Here is a 27,316-nt window from a genome sequence, read left to right as displayed (position 1 = left end):
GGGGAAAAAAGCAAGAAATACATGGGTATGTACATATGTGGCTGTTACTTTATTGATTCCAAGAAGCTCTAGTGTGAAAACCAGCACACAAGTGTGTGCGCTGCCTGGGCAGAGTAGCAAATGTCTGGATGTCAGCACCTACACTGGCAATATTGGCTCCCTGTGGGATGTTGGTGTCCTCATAACAACTGGGAGTGGAGCAACAAGGTCTAGCAAGGCTGTAAGGGCTCAGGGGCCCAAAGACAGGAATCTCGGGTATCTGCTGCCTGGATGTTTCACATCATCTTTAATTAGTTTGTTCGACTCCTATTATCCTTCATTATGCTTGCTGAATTCAGTGTGAGTACCCACCTGCTTGGAGGCATGGGCACGCCTCAGGGGTTTGCCAGTTCAGGGAAGCAGAGCTGAGTTCCGAAAACTGCAGTTAGTTTTAAGCTGTCAAGTGTGGGGACAAGTCAAACTTAACTGAAACTTCTCTGGAGCTGGAAGATTTCTACAGTCTCCATGTATGTTGTCTGATGTAACTCTATGCCATGAAATAGCCTGGGTTGGAAGGCACATTAAACCCTCTTGCTGTGGGCAGCGTCACCCACCAGGTCTGGTTGCCCAAGTGCCTCCCCTGCCTGGCCCTGAGCACCTCCAGGGTTGCAGCACCCACAGCATTGACAGGGCCTCATCATCCTCATTGGAAAGTATTTCTTACTAATACCTGATCTAAATTGAAATGAGGAGACCTCGTTATGTCCTTTCAGTATTGGAGTGGAGCTTATACACAGGAAGGGGGATTACTTTTATACAGTCTAATAGTGACAGGACAATGTGGAATGTATATAAACTAAAAGGGAAGATTTAAGTTAGCTCTTAGGAAGACATTCTTTACTCAAAGGCTGTGAGGCACTGGCAGCGCTGCCCATAGAGCTGTGGGTGTCCCATCCCTGGGGATTCTCAGGTTGGGTGGGGCTCTGGGCGCTGATCTGGTGGGAGGCACCCAGCCTATGGATGGGGTGGGACTGGGTGATCTTTGGGGATGCTTCCAACCTAAGTCATACTATGATTCTATGACTCCAGGGACACCTCGCTGGGAGAACGGCTCTGCAGGAGGCAGCCCCTGATAGGGAGCCTCTGCAAGGCTGCTGGGAGGCAGGGCACAGGCTTAGTGCTTCGGGGCTACAACCGGGGTCTGTTCAAGGAACGAGTGCACCCGGCTGCTTCATCCCGGCACGGAGAGCTCCGGGGGCGAGGCGCTCTCCTGGGACAAGGCGAAGCAGCCCCCGATCGGACCCTGCCTTCGCTCTCCGCTCCCCACCCCGGAGCCGCGGGGCGGGGAGGGGCGGGGCGGCCCGGGCCGGGATCCGGTGCCGGCGGCGGGCAGGCGGTGAGCGGCGCTGAGCGGAGTGGGGAGGGCAGCGCCGTGTCCCGGAGCGCCGGGGGGTCCCGGCCGTGGTCCCTATGGAGAAGTATAAAGGTGAGGAAGCGCCGCGCGTGGTCGTGTCCGCTGCTGCTCGTGGGGAGCAACGTTGGAAGGGAAGGATCTTAGGTGGGGGACTTGGACCGCTGTGCCCGCGGGTGGAAAACCGCGGTGGGATGGAAAACGAATGGGGCCGGCGGTGGGAACTGCGAGTCGAACTCGTTTTGCTGCCCAAAATCTTCGCTGGGGTCCGTCTGCCGCAGCCTGCCTGCTGCCTGCCTGCTGCCTGCCTGCTGCCTGCCTGCTGCCTGCCTGCTGCCTCCCCGTGCAGCGATGCTCGGACATGGCACCGGGAAGGGCTGCGGGCGGCTCTCGGAAAAGTTCCCCGCTTTGGGAGCCGCTGGAGAGCCCTGCGCCTATGGGAGCACTCGGCCATTTCGGCCGCTGCTGCTCGTGGTCTCCTTCCCGAGGGAAGTGGAGCCGGCGGTGGGATCCGCTGCGGGTAAACGGGGCTCTGCCGAAACCGCCGCCCTTCTCGGGACTCCTGGAGGTGTGAGAGGGGAACTTGGAACTCGGCACACGTGTGCCTGCCTGAGCCCATTTGCGTTTGTTTTCCTCCAGTTGACAAGATGTGGTTGACACTCAGCAGATGCATTCAGTTCACATCCCTTTCCCCCTAATCCTTCAGTGGAGCTTCGGGTAACATCAAGGTATCGCGCTGGCTGAAATTAATCTCTATTTTCAGCCTGTGCTGCATGAGCCCTGCAGCACCGGAGCGCAGCCTGTATCAGTATCAGTGCCTGAGGCGCTGTACCTCCTGTTGCATTTTGGTTCCTGCTTACAATCGATGCTTTACAAACCCGATAAGCACAACAGCAGCGTACTGCTGGAGTGACGTGAGAGATGATATTACAAGTCAAATATTGTGTAGCTTTTTTTTTTTTTTCCTTTAAATTCTGGCAGGGTCTGCACGGTTCCATTCAGTTCCAGCAGCAAAGCAATAGATTCATTAAGATTCAGCTATGTTTTGTATGTTGTCTTATTTAAATATGCACACTGCCCCTTCAGAGCAGCGGGGATGTGTTCTGCACATGTGGAATGAATAGCAAGTGCTGCGATGGCGGGGGCTTGCCAGTGCCTTTGTACCAATGGGAGTGAGTGTGTGTGTGTGGGAGCCAGCCCAGCATTAATAAGGGTGCAGAGGGAGACGGCTGTATGGGTGAGAGCTGGGTCTGGCCCTGCTGGCAGTGCAGAGGGCATATATAAGGCAGGGTGCTGAGGAGCAGGTGGAGAGAGCAGTGAGGGGCAGTTAGTGAGCACAGGGAGAGGTGCATGTGTTGGTGGGGATGGATGAATGGATGGGAGCTTTTGCCTGTTCCACTGGCTGGACAGAGTGCTTGTGCAAGGAAATGCTCTGATGTTGGAGATGGGTGGATGCAAAGGGCTCTGTTAGGCAACAGAGTGGTGTTTAGGGAGGAGGACTTTGACTCTAAGGCCCTTTCTATTGCTTGGAAATAAGGTTGCAATCATCAGCAGACAGCAGTGCTGTTTTCCTTAAGTACAGGCAGGGATGTGCTTTAATTCCAGCTCCCAGCTGGCATGCAGGTGTCCCTGCTGCCTCAGAGGGTGACACACCACAGGAATCCAGTTAGGCAGACGTGTGGGGCCGGATGGGTGCGAGCTGGGGCTGGCAGCCTGTGGGGTGGCACCGGGAAGGGCTCGGGTGGTAAAACTCCTGAGAGCTACATTCCTTTCCCAGCCCCTGCCAATGGGGCTGCGGGGACAGCTGCACAGGGGAGTTACTTGGCACATATTAGGTCTTTGCAGGAGCCAATCGGTGGCGTAGATAAGGATTAAAGGGGTGACTTGGTAGGAAGATGAGGTGTTTGCTTGCTAGTTATTGTGACTGGACTGGGAGGAGATCTGGGTGTGGGCCTGTTTGGGACTTTGTGCACGTGTTCTTTTTAACAAGTTCTTGAAAATACATGGAGATGTGACTGGCATTAAACTGTGAAGCAGAGGGGGTGATGATAAGGGCCGTGATAATGGTCTGAGGCTCTTTATAAAACTCAGTTAATCAGAGTTCAAACTGGACTGATTCAAATGAATATGATCCATGCTCCATGCAAACATATGTGTTTTCTCCTCAGCTGAGCACCAACACAGCTGTTGTGCTCAGCTAATTGTCCTGGTGCACCTGGCAGCTGGAGAAAACGGGGCAGTGAGGTCCCTGTACTAACCCCCCACACCATGCTCAGCTGCTGGGCTCAGACCCCTTTGGTTAATGTCCTGAGTAATTCCTTGAGTGAGTGACCTCAGTGGGTTTTGGAGAAGGGAACAAGCACAGGAGTCATTTGCTCAGCAGGGATTTAGGAGATGAAACCTATTTTGGGGACAGAAACCGCAGCCTGTCTCAGTGATGCATCTGCTGTGCCCTTCCAGCCAAGCCATCCCACGCATCGTCTTGGTGCCAGTGTCGTATTTCTGTCTCAGAGATGGGCAGAGGGTGCAGTACCCTTCAGTCCTGCTGCTTTGGTGTCTGCGTGGTGTTTATTCCCTGTATGGGGCAGCTCTCACCTCCTCACACACCTTCCTTGCTCCAGCTGCGTGCATAGAATCCCTGTGAATGAGTTCTTTGTGTGCCAATTGCTTTCACTGAGTGTCCACAGCACAGGCAGAGCCTATGCAAAAGTGCTGCTGCTTCTTGGAGCATGGCTCCAGCTCGAGACAGGGACAGGGGAGCAGTACAGTAAGCTCAGGACCCAAACCCCAAGCTCCCCTGCATGTGGGTGATGCATTCCTCCCAGCCATCCTACCTGGCTCAGAGGAGTCACCATCCCTGGGAGGCTTTCAGGAAATGCAAAGATATGGCACTGAGTGATGTGGCTTAGTGGGCATGATGGTGACAGGTTGACAGTTGGACTGGATGTGCTTAGTAGTCTTTTGCAATCTCAATTATTCTGATTCTAGATCGGGCATGCTGTTGTCTTGAGAACTTCCTACCTACTTCCAAACAATCTGCTGTGCCCTCTGAAGGGCAGGAGCCCATCAGAGCAGGGAAGCTTGTCTTCAGGCACCAGCCACCAGAGATCTAAGAGCTGTAGGGGATGTTTCTGAGGAGCAAAACTCAGCTGTGATTAATCATGATGCAGAGCATGAGCACCTGGGCCACAGGCAATGCTCCTTTAAGTACAGAGCCAGTGCTTGCAAGTGAACTGGGTCGCTGCGGTCCCAGAGCCAGTCTGACAGGCTGCCTGCTGGTGTTTACTTGTGGTGGCAGGTGAGTCACTGCTGCTCTGCTCCCAGGTCAGCAGACAGGACGTGTGTTGTGCTGTGGTCTGCCTGCACAGCTTGAGGGTGTCTGGTCTGCTCTGACCCCAGGATGCTGCCAGTGCCAGCCCTGCTCCTTGCTGGGCTAAAGTGAAACAAAGGCTGGTGCTGCACCTGTGGGGTGTGTAGAAAGCATTCAGCTTCAGCCCTGCACCAACCCCAAAAGGCAAGGAGTGGGGCTAAAAGGCACTGAAGCACTGAGAACAGATGCTGCTGGTGGAGGCACAAGTGGAGCAGTTCCTGTGGGCACTTTGGCTCTGTCAGTGAGGGCTCTGGACTCAAGTCCAAAATGTGCAGGTCAGCATGCACCAATGTACTATTTTTTGTTCCCTTTTTCTCCTTCCTCCACTGAACTATTGACTTTTTTATGGGCAAAATTCCATAGAAAGCGCATCTGAGGATGGTTTGATGTATGGCAACATTGTCTTCAGTTATTAACAGCTCTGTCTGGGAGTAAATATCTTGGAATTATAGGATCAGGCTGAGACTCCCACATAATGCATGTGTTTGCTGCTTGTGATTTAATAGAAGCCAGTATGTCCCCTCCTTGTGAGGACTGTGCTCTGTCTTGCATAAAGATTTTTCTACTGTCTTTTCTCTCCCCTATTTCATTTGGATCTGCTTAGGATGAAAGCAGTGTAAGGCTTACAATAAGCCTGGGAAGCAAAGACCCACCAGCCCCAGCTGGCAGCCCAGGCTGTGGGCTTCCTTCTGCATGCAGGAATTCAAACCTCCCCCTGAAGCTGTGGGAGCAGCCACTGCCCCCAGCACAGGGTGCTGCACATGGTTCTCCTCTCGCTCTTGTGACTTGGGATTAAAAATATCTTTAGACTCTCCATCTCACTAATAATTAATGCTTCTGGGCTTTTTGGAGTCAGCACAAAGTTTGGAGGGTAGAGGTGGGCTGCTCAGAGCCTGGATGCTCTCAGGAGCTGTTGGCATAACGCTTTGGCAGCAGTGCTTTGAGCAAGGTGGGTCCAAGGTAGGAGCATGTTGCAGTTTGTGCTCAGGCTGTGGCTCCAACCTTTCCCATGTGGATGGGGCTCAATGGGGAGTGAGGGTATAACCTCCTGCCTCCTGCAGATCAGCCCCAGGAAGGTGTGAGGGGAAGTGTGTGCACAGGCTCCTGTGAGCTAAGGTGTCTGCAAGTACACCCCTGATCCAGACTTGCATTGTTGTTATTTATCACTGAAAAGCATGAAAACTGTTAAGGCTTGGGAAGAAAGAGCTGGCTCAGACAAAATGTGGGTTACACGAGGGTTTTGCAATGTCACTGGTGAGCTGAATGTCTCCCCTCAAATGTGTCTGAAACGTGGATATTCCTTGGGCTAAGGAGTGTGACCGAGCCAGCTGCAGCCCCACTGGCGTCCAGTAGCATCCATTTGTCATTTGTTGGAGCAAGGCAGTGCACGTGTCCAGTCGGGATGGTGCCAAACAGCTCTGACTTCCAATGGTCCCACTGTGTGTGAGCGGAAATCAGCAGTAGTGCAGGGATGCTCTTTGGAAGTGGGTGCATGGTCACACTGGTTATAGTTGGCCACCACCTGCAGCTGTGAAAATGTGCAAGTGCAGAAATGTGTGCTGCAGAAGTGGCGATGTGGCAATGCCAGGCTGCAGCACGGCTTGTGACAGCTGGAGGCCATCTGTCCCCTCCATCAGCTGCTCCATCCCTGCAGTTTGGCTGAGGAGCATGTCCTGTCTCCTCCGTTTAAATCTGGTGTTTTCAAGGATATTTTGTGTTTTATTGCAGCCTCTAAAAATGTGCCTGCTCATCTCGACTGGTGGAAACTTCTGCAGCTTTTATTGTCATATTTTTTAGGCCTCTCCATTTCCCTAAGGTATGCAGAATCAGAGATAGAGAGAGCTGAGGTTGTGATGTACTGTTCCACATCTGCTATAGGATTGCCTGATCTTGGCAGCTGATGAGGTTTGAGAAGCCTCACATGAGAACTGTTCAGGTTCATCAGGCTCCACCTATAGAGCAACTGGGCTATCCTCACTTTGTTGCCATCAGCTGGGCTAGGGATGGGCTGTAGCATCCTCTTCACCTCACTTCAGAAGCACAGGCTGCAGGGTGGATCCCACCCAGCTATGTGTGACCTGTGGGATCTGGGATATTCCCCCATCCCAATGTTTGTGCTCCCCACTTCCTTGAGAAGCAGAGTACAGTGCTGGTGATTCTCAGCCCCTGCAATCCCATTTCTGTATGCACAGCTTTTTGGTCATCAAGGACCCGTGCTGTAGCAGGGTGAGGGCTGTGTGGGATATGAGCCTGCTGGAAAGGCACACCCCAGGTATTCTCAGAGGTGTACAGCAGATGTGCACTCACCTGAATGCAAAACCAAAAGGCCTTTCTTCTTACCAATGCTAAACAGAAGTCAGCTACTGTACCACTTAGCAAAGCGATGCTTGTAAATGATTTACTTTTCAATTAAACAGAGTATTGTTTTATGTAAACACAGATTCACGTTGCTGCTTCAATTTTATCCCATCTCCTCTTTCCAGTCATGTTGCAGGACACACACACAAGGTCTTTTAACTCTCGAGCAGTGCTGGCTACTGATGTTACTGGTTCCCTTGGACCCACACTAGTTAGCTCTGCTTCTGCAGCTTTGAAACTGTCCCCCTGGTGAGGAGAAGACAGCTGAAAGGAATTATTGCCTTGTTGGTACAGATTGCCTCAATGTGCTGTCACTCATCTGAGTGTCCATAACTGTATCAGTGCTTAAAAGTGTGGCTTGGCTTTTGTCTGAATCTGTTTGAGCCATAGGGAGTAGTTCTAGGAAAGTTCCCCAGATCCTGTAAATCAGTCTTGAAGTGTGTTTCTAATGCTAAACTTCACTCCTCTTTTCTGGGTTTTTGAATTGTAATTCTGTCTCTGATCCTCATCTGCAGATACTGAGGTGCTGTTAATGCAGTCTGTCATCTGAGCTCTTAGATCGTGGCAGCTAGTTCCAGCTCCAGCACAGCAGGCTCTTGATTTAATCACCTGTATATGCCAAAATCCCTATCAACTCTATCTAAATGGGCCACCCTGGTTAATACTTCCAGCATCTCCTGGCAGTGTATGGAGCGGAGCTGGGTTGAGGATACGGTTGCTTCAAGGCTGTGTCTGTTAGCACTTTGTGCTAGATAACTCCAGTGAGCATAGTTTGCAGCTCGAGCTTCTCAAGCAGATGCTCTCTTTGAGTACGGAAGAGGTCTATTTCTGGAAATTGAAGTGGGAGTTGGTGGGGTGGGGGAAGGCAAAATGGCAATCGAAAGTTATACGTTATAAAGCCTGAATTCCCATGTCTGGCTGAGAAGAGAAACAAATGGTTTCTCGACCCGGGATGCCTCAGCGTTCCCAACAGCAGGATGATTTATTTGTAGTTCTGATAGCTCTCTGAGCCTCTAAGCCAAAAGAGCAGCAGCAGTTTTGTTGTACTGCTGTGGCTGAGTGCAGTGGGTTCCAGGCAGTGCCCAGCCTGAAAAACTGGGAAGCGAAGTGGCATGGCTGTGGGTTTAGGTCCTGGGGCAGCCTCTGTAGGTTTGCCTCTGGCTGAAACCCCGCATTAAACAGCATGGAATTGAACTTCTGTATTTGTTGGCTACGTCAGCCTTCCTTCAATTCTTTGGCTTGAATAATGACATCCCCCTTTGGTTCTGTGTGTGCAATTTGCTGCCAGTGTCATTCTAGTTGTGATGATTCTTTTATTCTCGTGCTGGTCACCTACCAACATCATGGGTGTTTGAAAGCCTGGGGACAAACAGAAGCACAGCCACGGATGGAGCACAGAGAGGTGCTTCTGAGCAAGGACTTTGAGAGCAGGTACAGGGTATTCCATTAATGCTGAGTGTGTGATGAGATGGGTATCGCTGCTGTTAACGTAGGCAGTTCTGTCTCTGTGTGAAACTGGGTGTTACTACAGAGCTGTATGAAATCTGTGGGCTGTTGTGTGCCTCTTCCAGACTGCATGTTTTTCTGTCAGATATTTTTTGTCTCTGTGAAGAAATGGCTTGATCTGCATGGTACTCCAATGCTCTCTTTTAAGGTATTCTTATAATGTTTAATTCTGGTCAGACAGCCTCCCACTGTCACTCTTCATTAGCTGCAAAACGTTCTTGGTTTACTTTTGTTCCCATGCTGGATGGAGGTTTTTGTTGGAAATGTTCTGTTTTCAGCATATGTTCCTGTTTTTCCTGACAAACATGAATGTCTGTTGGCCCATATCTAGAGGAGGTGGGAAAGGCCAAATTCATTCCTGGTGTCCCTCCAGCACAGCCAATGGACAGACCGCAAGGGTCAGACTGGATCTGAGGTTTAGACTGGGCTTACTGAAAGTTTAACTAGTTGTTATTGATAGGTTACTTTACTGATTGCACCAGAAATATTATTAAGATGCTTTGGCACACCAAGCAGTCAAACCTTCAAGTTAACAAAAGCTGATGTGTGATAGAGGAGGAATGCAGAGCTGGCAGTATATTCACCCCGCAGAAATGCCGGCACTTCCGAGTGCTCAGAGCACAGGCATGGCTGACCCTTGCTCCAGACATAATTCCTTGGACCATGAAAAACGAGGAGGCTCGAGCACACTGGGGTCGGGCTGTGTGGAAACACAGCCAACCCCTCTGCACAGACCTCAGTCAGGGCTGGGAGCCCCGCTGTTGAGATGTGCTCCACTTCTTCATCTTCTGCTCAGCTGTGATGAAACAGAGATCCTGAGAACTTCTGCTAATCCCAAATTCTGCATTGGAATTTCAAATTTCCTTTCAGTGCTTGCCCGTAAGATCTCCTTCCCTTGTTCATGCATTCACTTTTTGTCTGCGTTATTCCCAAAAGAATGAAGAAGGAAGTAAAATATTCCCTTTTTAATATGCAAAGGGAGCTGCTGCCTAGCATGGAGCTGGCTTCTAGATGAAAGAGTCAAATGCCAAACTGTTCTCTTTCAGTTTGAGCAGGAGCAGCTTTGATCTAGAAGAGATGACTCAGTCAGTAGCAGGGAGCAATTCTTTATAGTGAATTCAGAAATAAAGCCCCGAGATCTGGGCTTTGACGTGTCAGTCACAGTGTATGTTATGTGAAAATGAAAACCATGTCTGAAATGAAGCATGGAAGTTGTGGGTTTTTTTTTTTGAAACAAAAGAAAAAAACCCAAAACATTTGTGATGTTGGTTGCCAAGAGCTTTCCTGAAGTCAGAGAGGGTTGGGGTGGGGGAAGATCACTCCTACAGCGATGGGAGCAGTGAACAACGTGGACAAACCAGGAAGGGGAGAGACTTCCTGCACTACAGCTCAGGCCAGAGGTGGGGCCAGGATGAAAATCTGGGTCTCTTGGCCCTGAGTCAGACTTTGTAATGGACGTTTGCTGCCTTGCCACCCTGATTTGATGCAAGTCCTTTGACACCGCTCTGTGGAGGAGAAGGCAGGTGCGGTGATGCCTGACTCAGTCACAGGGTCAGCTCCAGTTGTGTGGAGCAGAGATGGCCAGTTCTTGCTACTGAACTGCTTTTATTTGGAGCCAGGTGTCCGGCCCAGATCCATGCAGCTGTTTTTTGTGGCACTGCAGCTGCCCGAGCAAACACAGCTGGACCTGGGCTGGGTCACAGTGCAGGCTGTGATGCACAGGCATGCATGGGGCTGGGTGGCTGGGTCAGTGTGCTGCATGGCCATGAGCAGGGGGATATGGTGAAACGTGTGGTGTGAGGCAGCAAACTTTTGGCAAGTCCTGGTGCAAAAGTGTCACTGGTGCTCAGTATTTCTTCAGCTGTACTCTGCGCTCAGAGTACATTTTGTGCTGCTGTTGTACACTGCAAGTTAAGAATACATGGGTATCTAGCAGAGGGGGATCCTTAGAGAACATTTATTTGTTGGTTTCAGTGGCTGCGTGTGGTAGGTGATAGAGACTTCTTTGGCACAGTAACCTTTTGAAACCTCCTGCTGTCCAGCCAGTTATTCCTGCTGAGAAGGATGGCCCAGCCCTTCGATTCCACCTCCTTGCCTGCTTTGCCTTTGACATTTGCTCTCCTTTCCACCCTACTGGCAGGCAGCTGCTAGCTAGCTTCTGTCTAGGCAACTTTTGCTCACTGGCAGGCTGGAGAGCAAGGAGAGCAGTGTGCTGGGCAGGGGGATCAGCCCATTGTGTAGTGATGCTCCATCAGGTGTGCTCCTTTGGGATGCTCAGGGTGTTCAGGTCCTCTGTGATCACCTGGCAGCAGGGACTGCTTTAACCTTCATTCTAGCCTTCCCTGATAGTAACAGGCTTTGTTATGAGACAGTTGTTTGATGAGGTGACTCAAGCTATAAAGGAGTTAAACAATGAAAAAAGTCCCTAAAATCATTCAGTTTACACCATATTCCAGAAAGTATGTATCATCTGGTGTTTTCCCCATTTAAAAGTTCAATATTCCAAGTGATGTGCCTTCCCTCAGATCATTCAGGGATCACTCCATGATCTGGGAGGTCTCATTATTCCTGGGAATGTGATGTGAATTATTAGTCCTGGGTGTGTATAATGGAACAGTAAGATAATTTCCTTCCTTGGCATGGAGAAAAAAAAAAAAAAAAAAAAAAAAAAAGAGAGAAACAAAAACACTTTTTTCCATGATGCCAAAGAACAGCCACTGCTGTGACGTGAGAGCTGGAAGATGATGTCTGAACCAGGGTATGTGCTGAGGATGCAGGTACCCACACTGCATGCTGTAACTGAATCAGAACTTCCCCAGCTCCCACAAGTGTCACAGCCAAACTGAGCTCAAAAGCAATCTGCTGTCCTCCTGCAGTGTTATCATGTGGCTTGTAACCCTTGATGAGAACAGTCCTGTCTTTTGGGTGGAAATACATGGCAAAAATATTCATCCACAGCTATACTGGGATAAACTTTGCAATCTGTTGAGATTTCTTTGGACAGCCTCCAGATCTTGTAAACCTGATGTTTGTGAATTGTAAATAGTAGTAAAGTATCTGGATGCCATAACTGTTCTTAACTACTCTTAAGTAGGTCATAACAAAATGTAACTTCAGTCCAGAACTGGTGACAATCCTCAAAGCTATGGCTGAGCCCAGTACGGCAGTATTATCATCACTGACATGTCTTCTAGTTGGAGGAAGATTGGTAGGATAAACATTGTATCAGAAAGTCAAAGTAAACCTGTAAGAAATTTCTGCTTTCAGTGAAGGCTGTAATGTTTAAGTGATAGGACAAAGGGATAATAAATAATAAATGCAGAAGGGAACAAGGAAATCATGTAGCAACAGTAAAGGATCCAAACATATGGAAAATTCAATTCTATGGAGAATTAAGTCACTATTATGTAATCAGGATCAATGGGAATGAGCTGATGTCAGTATTGGACTGGCTTAATGCATGCATGGAAAATTGTCCTCTCGGACAGACCTGCTAATAGGAGTGAAAGCTCCATGCACGCCACATTTCCATTAACTGTATTTTATTTTTTTACCTAGGAGGGTTCTGATCCAAATCCAGCAGAAGTAGAGTTTCTTCTAACTTGAAACTGACTTGTTGTCTGGATCTAGAAGCTCTGTAGAAGATGGCTGGCAGTAAAACCCTGCTATGAACACCTACCTTATACTGGTTGTTTAGAGCAGAACTTCTTTCTATTTTTTTTTTATTTTTTATTTTTCTTAATTAAGCTTTTGGCACAACGGAGTTCCTGATCACCCCTTTAGGTATGGCTGTGGTAACCCAGCAGCCTTGGAAAATCCCCACCTAAGTAGGAATTTCCTTCCTGAACCCTCACTTGAGAAGTGGAAGGAGCTGTACCTGGTACCAAGAGGTTCCCCTGTGCCCAGAGCATGGAGACATGGAGACTTGAGCAGTGTTACAGTGATTGTAGGATCGTTTTGGTTCAAGATCAAGTCACAAGGCTGCCCAAAGACCTGCTAGCCTTATGGCATGGCTGTAGTCCTGTGAGACAGATCCTGTGGTAGGGAATACAGAGCAGCAGGAAGGTTCCTAACTGAAAGAGATCTTCTGGTGGGAAGCAATGGGATATATGAAATAGGCTTGAAATCCTGGAGTGGTTACTGCATAAAAAAACATGTCTGAATCAACAAGTTAGGGAGAAAAGTCAGCTGTTAGATGTTAGTGGCTGGAGCTATCATGTGAAGTGAATGTGTGGGTGGTTTCGAATTAGCAGAGATGCCAGAGGTGGAAAGAGACCAATAGCAGAGAAAGGGATGGGATAACCTGACCTTTGCCTGTTTTCAGTTCAGTGAGAGCATGAAGGGAGTGGGCGAAGTGAGTGGGAGGTCTCTAAGGATGTCATCATGGGAGGGAGCCTGAGCTGCTCAGCACCTCACACCCATGGGGAAGGGGAGCCCTCACCCTGGCCAGGCACTTCTGCTGCTTGGTTTATGCCTGCTCTGATAGGCAGCCCACCCTCTGAGCGAATTCCACCAGAAACCACTTTGTTGTTGCTGCATATACCTTCCACTGAATTAAAGTTGACATGGCTCAGTGGAGAGTGTGATGAATACCATTGCTAGTGCAAGGGAGGACTGAAACTGTAGCCAATGGCAGGGAAAAGAAAGAGGAAAGAGAAGCACAGGGGTCTCATTAGCTTTTTGTATCCTTCAAATAGAAAGCTTCTTGGTCATTGAAATAACCTATATGGGTAGGAGATAGGAAAAGATATGGAGGGAGGTATGACAGAGAGCATACAGCCTTATTTTCAGTTCCTTAAATATTTCTTCTGCATACTTATTAAGCCTCTTTAGTTCAAGTTAGGAAACATTTTCTGTGCTGTAAAAGAATCACTCTTAAAATGGTGCTAGAGAGGTGAAGACACCCTTGGCTTTGTGAGCAAAGTTAAAGTGATTGCATCTACTTCCTGTCCAGCAGATCTGTTGAAAGTTGGCCAGTGTCTTTCCTGAGAAACAGCTGCTCAGAATTTTGGGAGGAAAAATATTTGATTCCTCACATTCTGGCGGATTTGAGGCTCACCAGCTGGTTGAGTAGCCTGCCAAGGCTCACGCTGTTGTGGAAATGTACAGTAACTGGGCATAAGTAGCTCTAAACCCTTTCTGGACTTGAGTTTGAAAATATATTAATACTGGGAAGCTGTTGAATGTCTCTTTCAAAGCAGAAATAAATCAAAATGGATTTGCTCTGACTTTGCCCACAAATAAACTCATTTTGGTGAATTTTCTGTTCCTGTTCCCACAGCACCTCTTAAGCTCTGCCTGCTGGCTGGAGCTGTCCAAGCCATCCAAGGGCCTCATGCTGTTCAAGTCTGTGTTTGAAATACGATATTTGACTTAAACCCTCCAGTGCTTATATTTGATTTTTGAATACTTCTATACACAATTGGTATTATTTCAATTCGAGGATGAAATTCTGACTATGTTGAGGAAAGTCTCATCAGTCATAACAGTCTGGATCAAACAAGCAGAGGTAGATGGAATAGTTAGGTCAAAAAGACTTTTCTGGAGCAAATGCGCTATGTTTTCTGCATTTGAATGCAGTGTTGATGCTTAGCCACAGAAACAGCTTTATCTAGCACAAATGTGTGTCTGGGCTGGGATGCTACTGAATGAGTGGCTGGGCTATGGATGGGAGGGCTGTAGGTCAGTTGATAACTGGTTGGATTTTGGAGTTCAAGGAGAAAAGGTTTGTGGTTTGTTTTTTGCCTGAAGACCAGTTAGTTACTAGAGGAGTTTCCCGGGAGTCTGCCCTGGGGTCTATCTCTATCAGTGACCTGGCAGAATAGAAGCATGCATCTCAACAAATCTGCAGATTACACCAGTCTTTTGGGGGCAGCCAATATGCGTGGAAGGTTATTGGGAGGGAGAGTTTGTTTTGTGGAGGGAGAGTAAGAGACAGCAGACAAACAGAACAGGAAAGGCTCAGACTTGATATGAGAAAAACCCTTGACAATGAAGAGAGTCAAGCTGTGGACAAAGTTGCATGGAGGTAGTTCAGTTTCCATCCTTCAAGGTTTTCACTGGATCTGATCACTGGAGAAAGCCCCAAGGAACCCAGTCTGAATTAAGTGTGACTGCTGCTCTAAGCATGCAGCTGGACTAGGCACTGCCTGAAGACTCATCCCCCTGGAGCATTTCTGGGATTCTTCAGATTAATAATGCTAGATAGAAACAGCGTTTCTCCTCCAGGAGCTGAAGACTTCAGGATGTAGTGGCATCCAGCACATGCATCTGTTTTAAGCAGGTGTCATCCCATTCTCCACCTGTACCCATAAGCCTTAAGAAACGTGAGCTCTGGGATGGTTATGACCCAGATACTGCACTGGGAATAAATCCATGATACTCATATCACAAATCAGCTGCCTTTAGGGTGTGTGGGGAGGATCCTTGCCTGCAGGGAATAGTTGAAGATTTGAGCTGTACTTAGCTGTTTCATGAGAGTTCTTAGTGTGCATTCTGTCTGGCTAGGAGCTGCCTGTGTGTGGCTTTTTCATGAATCCCTAGATAGACTTCTTCCCTACGGGCTAGCAGACTTGAAACAGTCCAGTCCCTTTGTGGCAAACCTATCCACTCAATGAAGCTCAAATCAAGATTTTGTCAGTGTGTAGTGAATTGTTCTGTTGGGATGAAGTTCAGGCTGTAAAAGACCAGGGCTTCTTTGGATCTGACTCAAGAGTTTTACAAAGCAGCTTCCATCTATTTGTATGGGTTTTTTGTTTTGTTTTGTATACGCTATACAAAATTTCTGTACAAGATGTTCTTCTAACCCTGTGAAAAGCAAAGCCAAGACAGGAAAATATGTGATGCACTGGTGGGAGGCATTCAGATGCTGCTCGAGGGGTGTGATGCAATTTGGTAGAGTGCCAGTGTTTCAGTTGTAAGCTGAATGCAGGTGAGTGCTGATTAAAATGAACCCACATAGTATCAAGCTATTGTGTCTGTAAGTTTGGTTTAAGGTAGCACGTGGAAATACAGGTGAGGATACAAATATCTGTCTGTCTGGTGATATATGAGCAGTCTTAACTCCATGTTTAAGTCCACAACACAAACAACCTGCTGATATGCAGTACTACTCTCTCTAAGCTTTAAAAATAACAAGCATACCTTACTACTTATGTTTAGTTGCTGAGTAGACAGCTTGGAAAAATGCTTGCTTTATGTTGTACAGCCTATCATCTTACACTCTTGATGTGTGTAAAATGCTGTTGATTGGCTTGGTAGCTGTGGGGAGGAGAGGGACTTTGTTGATCTTGACTTTACTAAGGCTTTGGCCACTGTATCCCATCACTGCTTGGTGGTAGGAAGTCCAGCTGGAGGCCAGTTGCTAATGTTATGCTACAGGGCTCAATACTAGGGGTAATGCTCTTCATTAGTGAGCTGGCTGATGTAAAAGAGTATATCCTCAGCAGTTTCACAGGTAACAAAAGACTGAAAGGAGTGTTTGATACAGCAACTGATTGTGGAAGGTGGTTATTCCCCTTTATTAAGTCCTGGTGAGTCACCGGTAATACTGAATCTAGTGCTGGGCTTCCCGTTACAACAAAGTGGTTTGTGTATAGGAGCTGGTTCAGATGATGAAGGGACTGGAGCATTTGGCACAGGACTGTTCAGCCTGGTGAAGGGTTCTTACCACTTTGTATAAATACCTGATGGGGGGATTAAAGAAGACAAACAGACTTTTCTAGTGAAAGGACAAGAGGCAGTGCACCATCTGGAATGTAGAACTGCTTCCCATGCACTCATAAGCCCTGTTCCTTTGCTAGGAGCAAAAGGTGTGCTCCCACCCCTGGCCAGCAGTGGTTGATGTGGGCAGAGCCACGTTGCTGTCTCCAGCCCAGCCAAGCATGATGCTCACCACAATGATGCTCCTTGGCTGCCTTCTGTTTTCAGAGCTTTGGAAGTGTCACTGGGATGTTCCTCATCAGAGGATCTGGCTCACTGGGTCTCCCACACGTTCTAGATTTCAGCTGGGCAGAAGGGATTTCTAGTGGAAATGTACATCTGTTACTCCTTAAGTGTGACCACTGTCAAGGTTTCCATCCCTTCAGAAAGCAGTTCTTAGCCAAAGGCCCCATAATCTCTGGTTTTTCAGGAGGAGAGGTAGAGGGAATAAGTCATGAGGGTAACCAAGCCTTTTTTTTTCCTTCTTTTTCAGCTGAAGAGATGAGTTTGGTTTAAAATTACAGCATATTGAGTCAGTGCCTTTGACACCCACAGCTGTGTTGGCGGAAAGCTGCTGGAGGATTTGTTTGGGCAGGGCCCTGTGTATCTGTGTGACTTTGGGAAGGACATACCTTGCAAGGTGCTCGGCCCTACAGCTGCTCACAGCGGGTGCCGTGCAGCTCCGGCTTTGCTGTGTGTCCCTGTCAGAGGGTGGTAGTCTGTCCAGCAAAACAAATGACATTGTTTTCACACGGTGCAAAGCTGCTCCCTCCACCTTCTTCTCCTGCACTGCTGCCCGTATCTCGGCTGTGAGTCCTGAGGGGAAGCAGCAGGCTGAGTCATCTGGCGCTGTGTGTGTATTGACAAAACAGACAGGCAGAGCTGGGAGGAGAGACCAACGCACTGGGAGTCTTGGCCAGAGATTGTGGGTTCCCTCCTCCTCACCTGCCCTCGGGCTGGGTTGCAGCCACCTCTGGCTTTGTGCCGTGAACTCATCAGTGGTCAGTTCATGAAAAGCACGGACAAGGCATCAAACTGCAGGGTTAGGTTTGCTTGCATTTTGCTCGAAAATCCTGATGTGTGAGCTCAAGGCAGGGATGGAAGCATGGAAAAAGGCTCAGATAGGAAAGGTCTTTGAAGATCTGTCCTGCTCACAGCAGCAACCGAGATGAGAGGGCTGCTCATGATTCCCCTCGTGTTCTCTGCAGCCAGGTAGCTCTGCTGGGGGTCACACAGGGAGTGCTGGGGCTGCAAGCCTCGGTGCTGCAGGAGGTTTCTGAACTGCTGGAATCAACTCAGAAGTCAAGGTTGTTAGTTTGCCTTTTGTTTCATTTTGTTTTCAGATTGTTTTGCAGCATCCCCACTCTCCCTCCCAGCCCCTTTTCTTCCTGGAAAAACAAAACCAAAGCAGTGAGCTTTAGGTTATTCTCCTGTGTTTCCCTTTTCTCTGAGGACTCTGGCAGCTGATCTCTTGATGAGCAATGCTGCCTGGGGATGCCATTTACCCATGGGGGACAATTCTCCCTGTGCTGAGGTATTGATCTTTGGTGGAAGCTGCATGCCCAGCCTTTCTTGCAGTCAGTGTTACCTCTTTCCATGCTTTCTATGAAAAACTGCTTTTCTGCAGATTAGCTGTGTTTGCAAGCTTCTTCCTTCCTGGAAGGGGCAAGGGAAGGGGCTGTGGACCCGCTGTGGAGAGGGAGCCATGCAGAGAGGGATTGCTCCCTTCCTTTCTGCAGATCCCACCCACACTATGAGAAAAGGGAGTTCGCTGCTGAAACAAATAGGCAGGAAATGGGAAGTGAATAAAGGAAAGGGCTCCTTCACATGCCACGAGCTTGACCTGTGGGACATGCAACTCAGACAGTACTGTTAGCCTGGTGATCGGGTTCCACTACAGGCTGCTTGATCAAGGGGAGCTGAGACCCAAAATCACATACCCAAACACTGCACTCTAGGCTGCTGCTGGAGTGGCCTGCTGGACCCAGCCACCCCACTGCTACTGCATCCTCAGGGTTTGGGCCGGGGGTTTGAGGCCAGGGGCTTTCTGTTTGTTCAGAGCTGTTTTATTCATGTACTCCTAATTGCATACAGTTCTTGCTGTTGTTCAGGCTGTGGCTTTCAGCTATTCTGAAATGAAAAGAAAATACATGTTTGTCTTCCAGCACCTTGGGAGCCAAAGGAAGCCTCAGACAGAGCCAAGATGTAACGTGGCAGTGCAAACACTAATATTCAATCTTCCCCAGATTTGTAATTAAGAGCCAATGATTTTCCCAAGGTTACCAGGAGGACACTAGCCTCCAGGACCTGGCTGTCTGGCTGCCACATCACTAAAACTGTTCCTATGGTGATGAGCTAAGTGCTGTTGTTTTTTTTGTGCTGTTTGCAGGTCTTTTATTTTTAATGCTCTCAGATGAGTGCTGCTGCAGAGCAAACACCGGACTGAGCAGCTTTCAGGGGACACCATGAGAAACAGCCCTTTTACCCAAAGGCTCTTCCACTCCAAATGATGGTGTATAGTTGAAGGAGGGCTGGCGGCTCCTGCAAGGGGCTGAGCTGGGCCTGCTGCTCTGCCATTCTTTCTCATAGTATTTTTAGAGGAGGAATGCACCTGCTGACCTCTGCTGTGTGGGTAGCGAGCTCCCAGGGGTGCTCCAGCTGTGACATTCCAGGCAGCAGCTATATTGGGAGCATCTGGGTGTTTCCAGGTCCCCTGTGTATGCTCTGCATTTGCCTTCTCGCCTTTGTTGATGCTACTTTGGTAGTAGTGAGGACATGGAAGCTTGTTGTGGTTTAGGATCTATTTTTAATTAGGTAAGCAGGAGACAAAATGTATTGTGGCTCATTGATCCTTTGTGGAGAAGAAGTACCTGTCTGAGTGGAAGTGTGTAGGGAGGGCTATCAGCTGCCTTATTCTGTTTTTTGTCTTTTTGCCTGACCGGTTCTCTCTGGCTTGATGTAATGTAGCTAGGGAAAGAAACAAGTATTCCTGTGCTATTTAAAATACCAGGCCTGTTTCCTGCCTCTCCTAGAAGGAGAGGTGTTTTAGGAATGAGCACCGCATACATCTGAGGTGCCCCTCTTGTTTCTGCTAGTTGGTTGGGATGTTTTGGGACCTGGAACCTCCTGCAGTTGGGAAAGCACTGGCAAGCTTTCTGCCTGCTTTCCCATTGAGACATCCTCCCAGCCTGGGCACAGGCTCAGATCTGTCAGTCTTGATGCAGAGTGAGCTGTGTGTGCTGTCGAGGGATGGAGGTAACCACGGACTCAACACCCTTATGGTAAGTCAGGGCCATAAAGAGGCCAGTCACAACACTGCAGCGTTCTATAAAGGTTTGTACTGAGAAGATGCATTTCTTAATCATGGATTAAGGGGAATACATGAATTTCACAGAACCTGTAGATCATCCATCTGTTGTTGTAGGTGGTACAGGCTCTGCTGCAGGTTACATTCATATGTAGAGGCCCAGTGGGACAGCCACTTGGGCTGCAGCTCCTCAACAGCTGGAGCAGGCCGAAGTGCCCCTGTTGCTGGGAGGTTTGGCAGCATGTCTCAGGCTCCCATTACCCATTTTGCCTGGGCATTATGAAAAGGTTTGCTCACCATAGCTTTGACCCAAGTCCTTCTGGAAACCAGATGTGTCAAATCAGCAAGACGTCCCGTCTAAATATTTTCAAACAGAAGTTCAGGGTTGCTTAATGACTCTTGCTTTTGGAGCTGTTTGCTTTTCTGTGCCAGTTTTCTGTCTTGTGGCTCTCTCCTGCAAGCTTACTTCACCATTAAACTGGGAACATGTGGAAGAGCATTGGGCTGTATGGAGGGAGGTTGAAGTCTGCCACGTCAGTCAAAGCCCTCTTGGAGTGCTGACTGAGGGCTCAGCAACTGTTTCCTGACCAAATGGCTGCACAGGACAAGCTCTAAACAGAAAGTGCCGAGTCTCACCCTGAGTGCTTGCTGGGGCAATGGGAGAAGGGAAGGAAAACAAATAAGTTAGGACATAGAGAACAGAAAGGACCAGATTCACTGTTGAATTTTAGCTGCTTTAAGCTTGGGCTGTTCCTATGCTGATAACATAGAAGGCTTTCCTGATGGAGTTTTTTCTTCTTCTTTCTTGTCATTTCTGATCTGTCAGGACTTTGCTGTGTTGCTGTTTTTAGGTTGTTTTTCCTCAGTGAGGATACACAAAAGTTGTTTGTTTGTTTTTGTGAAAGCTCCTCAGGGTATGGGTGGGATTTCTTGTCATAAACAGCATTCATAGCAATGGCACTGCCTGGGAAACCCATGTCCACAGACCTGAGCCTCTCAGATCACTCCCTCTGACAAGCTCCTACCCTGAAGAACAGTAGTACATATGTAGGGGGACAACTGACATGGAATAAAATATAAGACAGCTGCTCCAGAAGAATTGGTGTTTGGGGTGCAGAAGACTTGTCTGCAGTGCTGACCAGCTGAAGCTCAGTCTTGATCCTGGGTCTCTCCTATCCCAGAGGAGAGCACCAGCAGCCCAGTGGAGTTATTGGCTGTTTAAAGTTGGAGGATTCTTTCTTTTCTCATAAACACAGAAAATCCCCATGTTTGGGCTTCCTATTGAATGTAGAGTGGTTTGTGGTTTCCCATGCCAATGAAATGTAGCTTACTTTTCTTTCGGTTTCATCTTGATGTTTTTCTTTCCTGTGGTATTTTGGAATTCCCAGAGCTGGACAACTGGATCTCTGTGACATCAATTAGGAGATTCCTGCAGTTCTTGTTTGTTTCTGCATAGAATAGAACTAGAATCCAAGAAGGTGTCCTTCTTGTCTGTGCTTTAAAACAAATCTATATTGGTAGACTTCAGTGGGGCTCAAGAACACCTGTTTCATAGGGAACCAAATTTACTTTAATTCCCTTCAGTCCCAGATGTTGGTGATCATGTATTTAAAAACCTGTGAGTTGCTGTGGTTTCACAGCTTTTAATGCTGGATCTCTTTCCCACTGGCTAAGAGATTGTTTGGGTTTGATCTGAGTCAGGTACCTGATGTTACTGTTGCATTAGCTACAGTGTGTGCTGTCATGCTTGACAAAGGAGGAAATACTATAGGCAACCCAGTCAGAGCTGTGGGATGAGGTGTCACCCATCCAGACTGCATCCTGTTGCTGGGAAAGGAAGTGATCAGATTTCTCTGAACACCTTTGAGGTGTTGATCTGAAACTGCATTCTTGCTATGTGACGTGCCAGCACCCTTCTCTGTCAGAGCAATGCTCTCTGCACCTGCCTTAGGGAAACTGTCCACAGCAAATGTCGTGTTTCTTACAGTCTTTGTCACACTCAGCGACATGTGCTCACCACTGGTACCAAGGGCAGTAGGGGTGAGCTTGGTGACATGTCCACTTGCCTTGATTCATGGCCCCGATGCTCAGGTGGCTGCTTGTGGTAAAGTCAGGTTGATACCTCCCAGAGCCAACTTTTCAAGTGGTGTTTGCTCTTCCATAGCAAGATGACTTCTGCGCATGTGCCACATGTCCTGGAATGTGGCCTCCTTGGCAAAAGCCTTGGGATGAATCCTATTTCAGGAGTGGCTATGTTTGTGTAAAGATTGTTGTTTCCATCAAAGCTGTTGGAGTTTTGAAAGGGGCACCCTGTAAGATATGAAGGTAAGCAAGTAACAGGGTGGAAATTACCATCCCTTTGAAATTATGGTTACATCCACAAGTCTGAAACTGATGGGATCCAACACTTGAACTAAATCCTCAAGGACCATTTGAATGCTGAGACAATTTTCAGTAAATACTTTGCATTATGACATCCTCTGAGCTTCCTCAGAGTGTTACTGGAAGGCTGTTTAAGCTTGCCAAACTTCCAGCAATTTTTTTTTTTTCACTTGACAGATAAGCAACCCCAGGGACTTAACCACAGTGACCTGCTCAGCTGGGAGTAGGGCAGTGCTGAGAGGCTGACTGAGCATACTGCTGGAGCTCCTTCCTCTGGGCTGACTTGCATCTCACCTGCAGCCCTGAGCACTTGGCTGCCTGAGGGCTGCTGAGTCACTTTAATTCTCTCTGTCACTGTTTGGGTACGAGGTGTCCAGCAAGGGAGTCTCTGCAACAGGGGAAAATATCAAGAAAATAGGCATTAAAGGCTTCAGGTGGGGAATAGCTGATGGGAAGGAATGTCCCTGCTGTAACACCAGCTTTGTCCTCATTCCAGAACTGCAAATCTTTTGGGTCACCTGGAAAACTTTTAGCTTTGGCTCTTGCTCTCCCAGAAGTGTTAAGATGATGGTAGGAGTTTCATGAGTTGAGCAAACTCAGCTCAATGTTGAGTTTGCTGAGGAAAACAGAACAGGCGTGACAGGTTTCAGCTTAGCTTTTGCTGTTGTACTCACTATTGTAGCCTCATATTACTTGGAGTCCTCAGTTACAAAACCACTTGTGGCGCAGTGCATATCTCAAAGCAATGGAGATGTGGGAATGAGCCTAGGTGAGTGGAAACCAGTGAGTTTTGTGCTCACTTTCATCTATGACTAACATCAGCTCTCCTGCTGGAGCAGCACTCCTAAGCTGGCAGGTTGCTCACTTCCAAACATCAGTGCTTACAGTCCCCGGATGTCTTTGAAGCCTTTGCTTCACAAAAACACCGCCCTCTGAACGGTGATGAGGGGAGATAAACTGCTCCAGTTCTCCATGAAACTCCTTATTGATGAGAGACGTGCAGAAGCCCTCTCTTGTTTGGAAATGATGAAAACTAGACAGCTGTTTATAAGCTAAAAGGAAAACTGGAGTCAGGACGCATCTAGTTTGTGGTGGTGGCACTTTTCTCATGTTTTCAGCAGTTTGAAGGGTTTTCTTGAAAAATGTTTTGAGACATAGACGTGCATGGAACTGCACTTCTAACAGGCTAGGAAGCAATGGGAAAGCGAAAAGAAACTTTTGGCAGCAGTTCAGCTTTCTTAGCCTAGTGTACTTGCCCAATCTGCATCCCTTTTAAATTCTAATGACTTCCTCCGGCACCACAAACACTCTGGCCCTTGTCACTTCTTCTTTTGAAGTCTGCTTTTCATAATGCTGCCTTTTCTGAAGTGCTCCTGCTGTCAGTCAGCTTACCAGCCCAGAAGGCACCCCGTCTTCAAAATTGTTTAATTCCTTTTCAATTACGAATAACAGCTCTCCTGTTGCTTGCTGCTGACTCATGCAAGAAAGGTAGCATTGCTTTGTGTGAGTGTGGTCCCTGCAGCCACCTAAAGTAGGTCAGGGAAATCGGAGTGAGATGGCTTAGGCAGGTAGCAGAAGTGTGGGTACAGTGAGGTGTGCTAAGAGAAAAATGCCTTGGTGAAAGCAGTGTCTCAGCATTGCATTATCCCTCACCTTGCTATGGGCAGAGACACTGGTCCTCACTAAGGTGTCTTATCCTGCATCTGGGAATTCACTTGTCTTTTGCTGTTGTACCAACATGCAGCACTCATCCTTAACTGCCCCTCTTGAGGCAACACTGTGAGATGGTCATGAGATGGTCATACAGAAGATGTGGGTAAAGCATGCTGAAGTGTTACCTCCAAAGCACTCTGCATGAGGATGGGTAAGCATGCTTAGGGGAAGTACAATGTGCTGTGTTGTTGGGGAGAATTTCCTATAGATTCTGTTTCTCTGCTACATTCCTGGCAATAGCACCTGGATCTCCTTGGTCCCCAGTGAAGGAAGATTTGCAGAAGTCTGTTCCACCTGGAGAATTCCGGCAGATAGCATTCAAAATGGAGAGGAAACTTAGGTTGTGTGTTTCCTAAATGCTGTGGAGTAGAATGAGCATTTTTCAAGAGCTTGGCAGCTCCTGTTTCTATGCTTTTGGCCTGCATTTCATGGGGCATGAAACCTGCCCAGCAGCTGCCCCTGTGAAGGCAGGGATGGAGCTTCTCTCTTCTCTTTCTCCTTTCCAACCCCTTCAGGCTGCGCAGGGCTATGAACCTGCCTACTCCCTTGGAGGCCATGATAAGAAGCAGCCAAGCAGCCAGTGTTTCCAAACTCTCACCCCCTACTCCTGCCATTCATTTTATTGCTGCTGAAACAAGTGAGAGAAATCAGAACTGCTTTTTCTTTATCTCAAAAGAATCACGTTATTGTTCTCAGTTAATTCTGCAACAACACATGCCTAGCCGTAAAAATGGGGAATGTTTTCCTTAATCATTTGTCTTTTTCTTTCTTCACCTGCCCTTCTGTTGCTTAGTAAGGCCGGGCAAGCAGATAACAATAAAACAAATGAAACTGCACCAAACCACAATAGAAACAATCCTTCTGTTTTCCCTAACCCAAGAAGATTTAAAGGCTCTGTGGCTTTGTGTTCCCTGGCTGCCTCAGCTTTGCCTTTAGGGCTGGAGCTTAAGCACAAAATTGATGGAAGGAAAGGCAAAAGGTTGAGTGGAAGTTTGCAGTGGCAGCCTGCGTGGGAAAGGGCTGATGCAGCTGTGAGGCTGGACAGCCTCTGGATGATGGGAGCAGGGGATGGTAAAGGAGTAAATCCTTCTGTAAGCAGTATCAAGCTTTTGGAATGGATGGACAAAGCCTCAGTGGTGCTGCCTGCTTGTGCTGCTGCGTTGTGTGCCCTGCATGATCCTAATGGCACCCTCAAATAACCTAGGTGGGAACAGAGGGTTACTGAGAATGACACAGCTGTTCCCCATCAAATCATAGAATCACTGAAGTTGGAAAAAGCCCCTAAGATCATCACATCCAAATGTCCACCTACCACAAGTATTGCCCGCTAAACCATATCCCTCAGTTTCACATCCTTCCATGATCCTTGATAAGGGATGGTGACACCACCAACTCCCTGGGCACCCTGTGCCAGTGCCCAATCACTCTTTTGGAGAAGTTATTCCTAATATCCATCCTGAACCTCCCCTGGGAAAAGAGGTGGAAGGCTGGGTAAATTGGAGCCATGCTACAAGGGTTCCTCATAAGTCTGTTCCGGATGAGATTTAGGAGTCAGAGGGGAATGTAGAGAAGTTCTGAGGAAACTGAATTTGCTGGAAAGGCCTGAGCTTGTTCATCAGCAGCTTCTTGTCACTGATTTTCTGCTGAAATGGAAAATGAAAATAATGATCTAACTCTTAAATCTGTGATAGGATTACTGATACCTTCAGAGTATTTATATAACGGGTTTCGGAGATTTAACTCAGCATAACTGGCTCTCGTTCATGTAAACAAAGTGCAAGACAAAGTAAGAAAATCTTTTTTATCCAGTAAATGGTTGTTTTGCTGGTTTGAGAGCTTTCATTTCTCGTGCCTCACAGGATAGAAAGGGAGAACTTTTCCAATTTTCTTGGAAAAATAAATAAATAAATAGAAAGGCCATTCTTTGTCCTGGAGCTGTGCTGCTTCAGCCCAATCTGTGTGCCGGGAGGTGCCTACTGAGCACTGGTGAATCAGAGCAGGAGAAAGCAGTACTTCATCAGTCCTAAGCCTTCCATTTCTGAACTTCTCAAACCTAAACTGAAGTTTAGTAGGAGTTGGTTTAGAATAGTTGGTGAATTTCAACCCTAGGTGATGTCTGGACATTCTTTATTACTGTTATATGTTGTTACTTCTTTTGTTGTTGTTGCTATTTTTATTAATACTATTTTGGAGTGAGCTTGTCTGCTGATGATTGTATCATGGCATTGCAGAGAAAGTTTCAAGCCTCCCTGGGTAGACATCAGCATGCTGTTATTCCCCTGCACCAGTGCAGTAGAGCTGTGCAGTCGTTCTGCTCTTCAGCTCTAGAAATGGGCTCAGCCCTGGCTGTGATGCCACAGCACAGCTCAAAGGGCTCTGCTGTAGAGGAAATGTCAAGGAGAAGACAGGGGACACCCGGGCTCTGTGTCTTTCTCTGACCCCAGAGCTCTTGCTTTTGCTTTCTCAAACCCTTTGCTTTCTCTTCCCCTTCTGTTATGTCTCTATTGTTTGTTGGAGGAATGATGCCATTAAATCAACAGAGAATGGTGGGAAAATGCTTTGATGTGAGGGGGTGTGCATGTGTGTGTGCATGTCCTCCATCCCCCCCACAAAAAAAACCAAAACACTCAAAAAAGCCCTCTGTATATCTGGCAGCTTCCTTTAATCTGTTTATTGTCAGTGAGAGAGAAGAGAGAGATCCATCTCCAAGTATTTTTGGCAGTTAGTCTCCTGTACTTGTACTGATGTGGTATAAACCGCAGGGTGTTGTTCCAGGACTGTCGTTCAACATCACTGTGATAGCTAATATCTTTAGGGACTCACGTTTTCGCAGTTTCTGCTTGGTGAATGTGGCATCCCAGACTTCCTTTTCCTATGGGAAAGAGGGATCCTATGGCCATGGGCTCTGGGTGGCAGCATGCCTGCAGTTCTGCTGTTCTGTAGGGCAGGGATGAGGTGGTGCTTTCCTCTGGATATAGCCACGCAGAGTGATGGACAGGAATAAAGCAAGGTCTGCAGCAACACTTTGACAACAGTCCATCTTCCCTAACCCAGAGACCATCTAATTTTCCTTGCATGAGCTAAAGCAGCCCTAACCCGGGGCTACTCCTTTTGCAGAAGGAAGATAAGCACTGCTGGGAATCAGCTGCTGGCTGTGGTAGAGAGCAGTTTTCTTCTAGCAAGGCCCTGAGCTGAGGTGTAGGAGCACTTGTTGCCACCTCCATGGAACACACATCGCATCAAAGAAGAAAGTGGCTGAGTGGGCTTATGTTGTATTTGAGCTAAGTCAAATTGAATTGCATAGTTGAGTTCTTGGTGCTTTTTATTTTATTTATTTATTTTTCCTTGAGAACAGCTGTTCTGTTTGATCAAACGCCTCTTAGTAGCCCCTTCCTGGATCTAGTGATACATTATATTAGATGGCAAACAACGGAAGTCCTCTAAGTTATGGGTCAGGTGGTCACCAACCCCCAGAATGAAGTAGCTGTGCAGAGTCTAAGGACTGAGAGTAGGAGAGAACAAAACTTCACAAGAAGGGGGGGGGAAAGCCCTAAATCTTAGCAGGAAAGTGAAGGAGTAGGGAGAAAAC

General features: G+C 47.8%; 1 protein-coding gene across 7 annotated transcripts in view; it reads left to right on the top strand.

Annotated features, from left to right (window-relative positions):
• The first annotated feature begins 1,354 nt into the window (after positions 1-1,354).
• AFAP1L2 (actin filament associated protein 1 like 2) overlaps positions 1,355-27,316 on the top strand; it is a 54,144-nt gene continuing 28,182 nt past the window's right edge. For 6 of the 7 annotated variants that reach the window (XM_015867357.3, XM_015867356.3, XM_015867355.3 and 3 more), the window contains exon 1: positions 1,355-1,465. In XM_015867357.3, coding sequence (XP_015722843.1) covers positions 1,450-1,465 — 16 coding nt within the window. In that variant the 5' untranslated portion in view covers positions 1,355-1,449. Of the gene's footprint in view, positions 1,466-8,129; positions 8,550-27,316 lie in introns of those variants that run through there. The other variant, XM_085554767.1, reaches the window with a different exon arrangement.

The sequence above is a fragment of the Coturnix japonica genome, chromosome 8 (assembly GCF_054131305.1).
Source record: "Coturnix japonica strain WE chromosome 8, WE-NBRP24, whole genome shotgun sequence".
Lineage (NCBI taxonomy): Eukaryota > Metazoa > Chordata > Aves > Galliformes > Phasianidae > Coturnix > Coturnix japonica.
The sequence above is the reverse complement of the archived record's forward strand: the minus strand, read 5'-3'. Positions and strand labels throughout refer to the sequence as shown.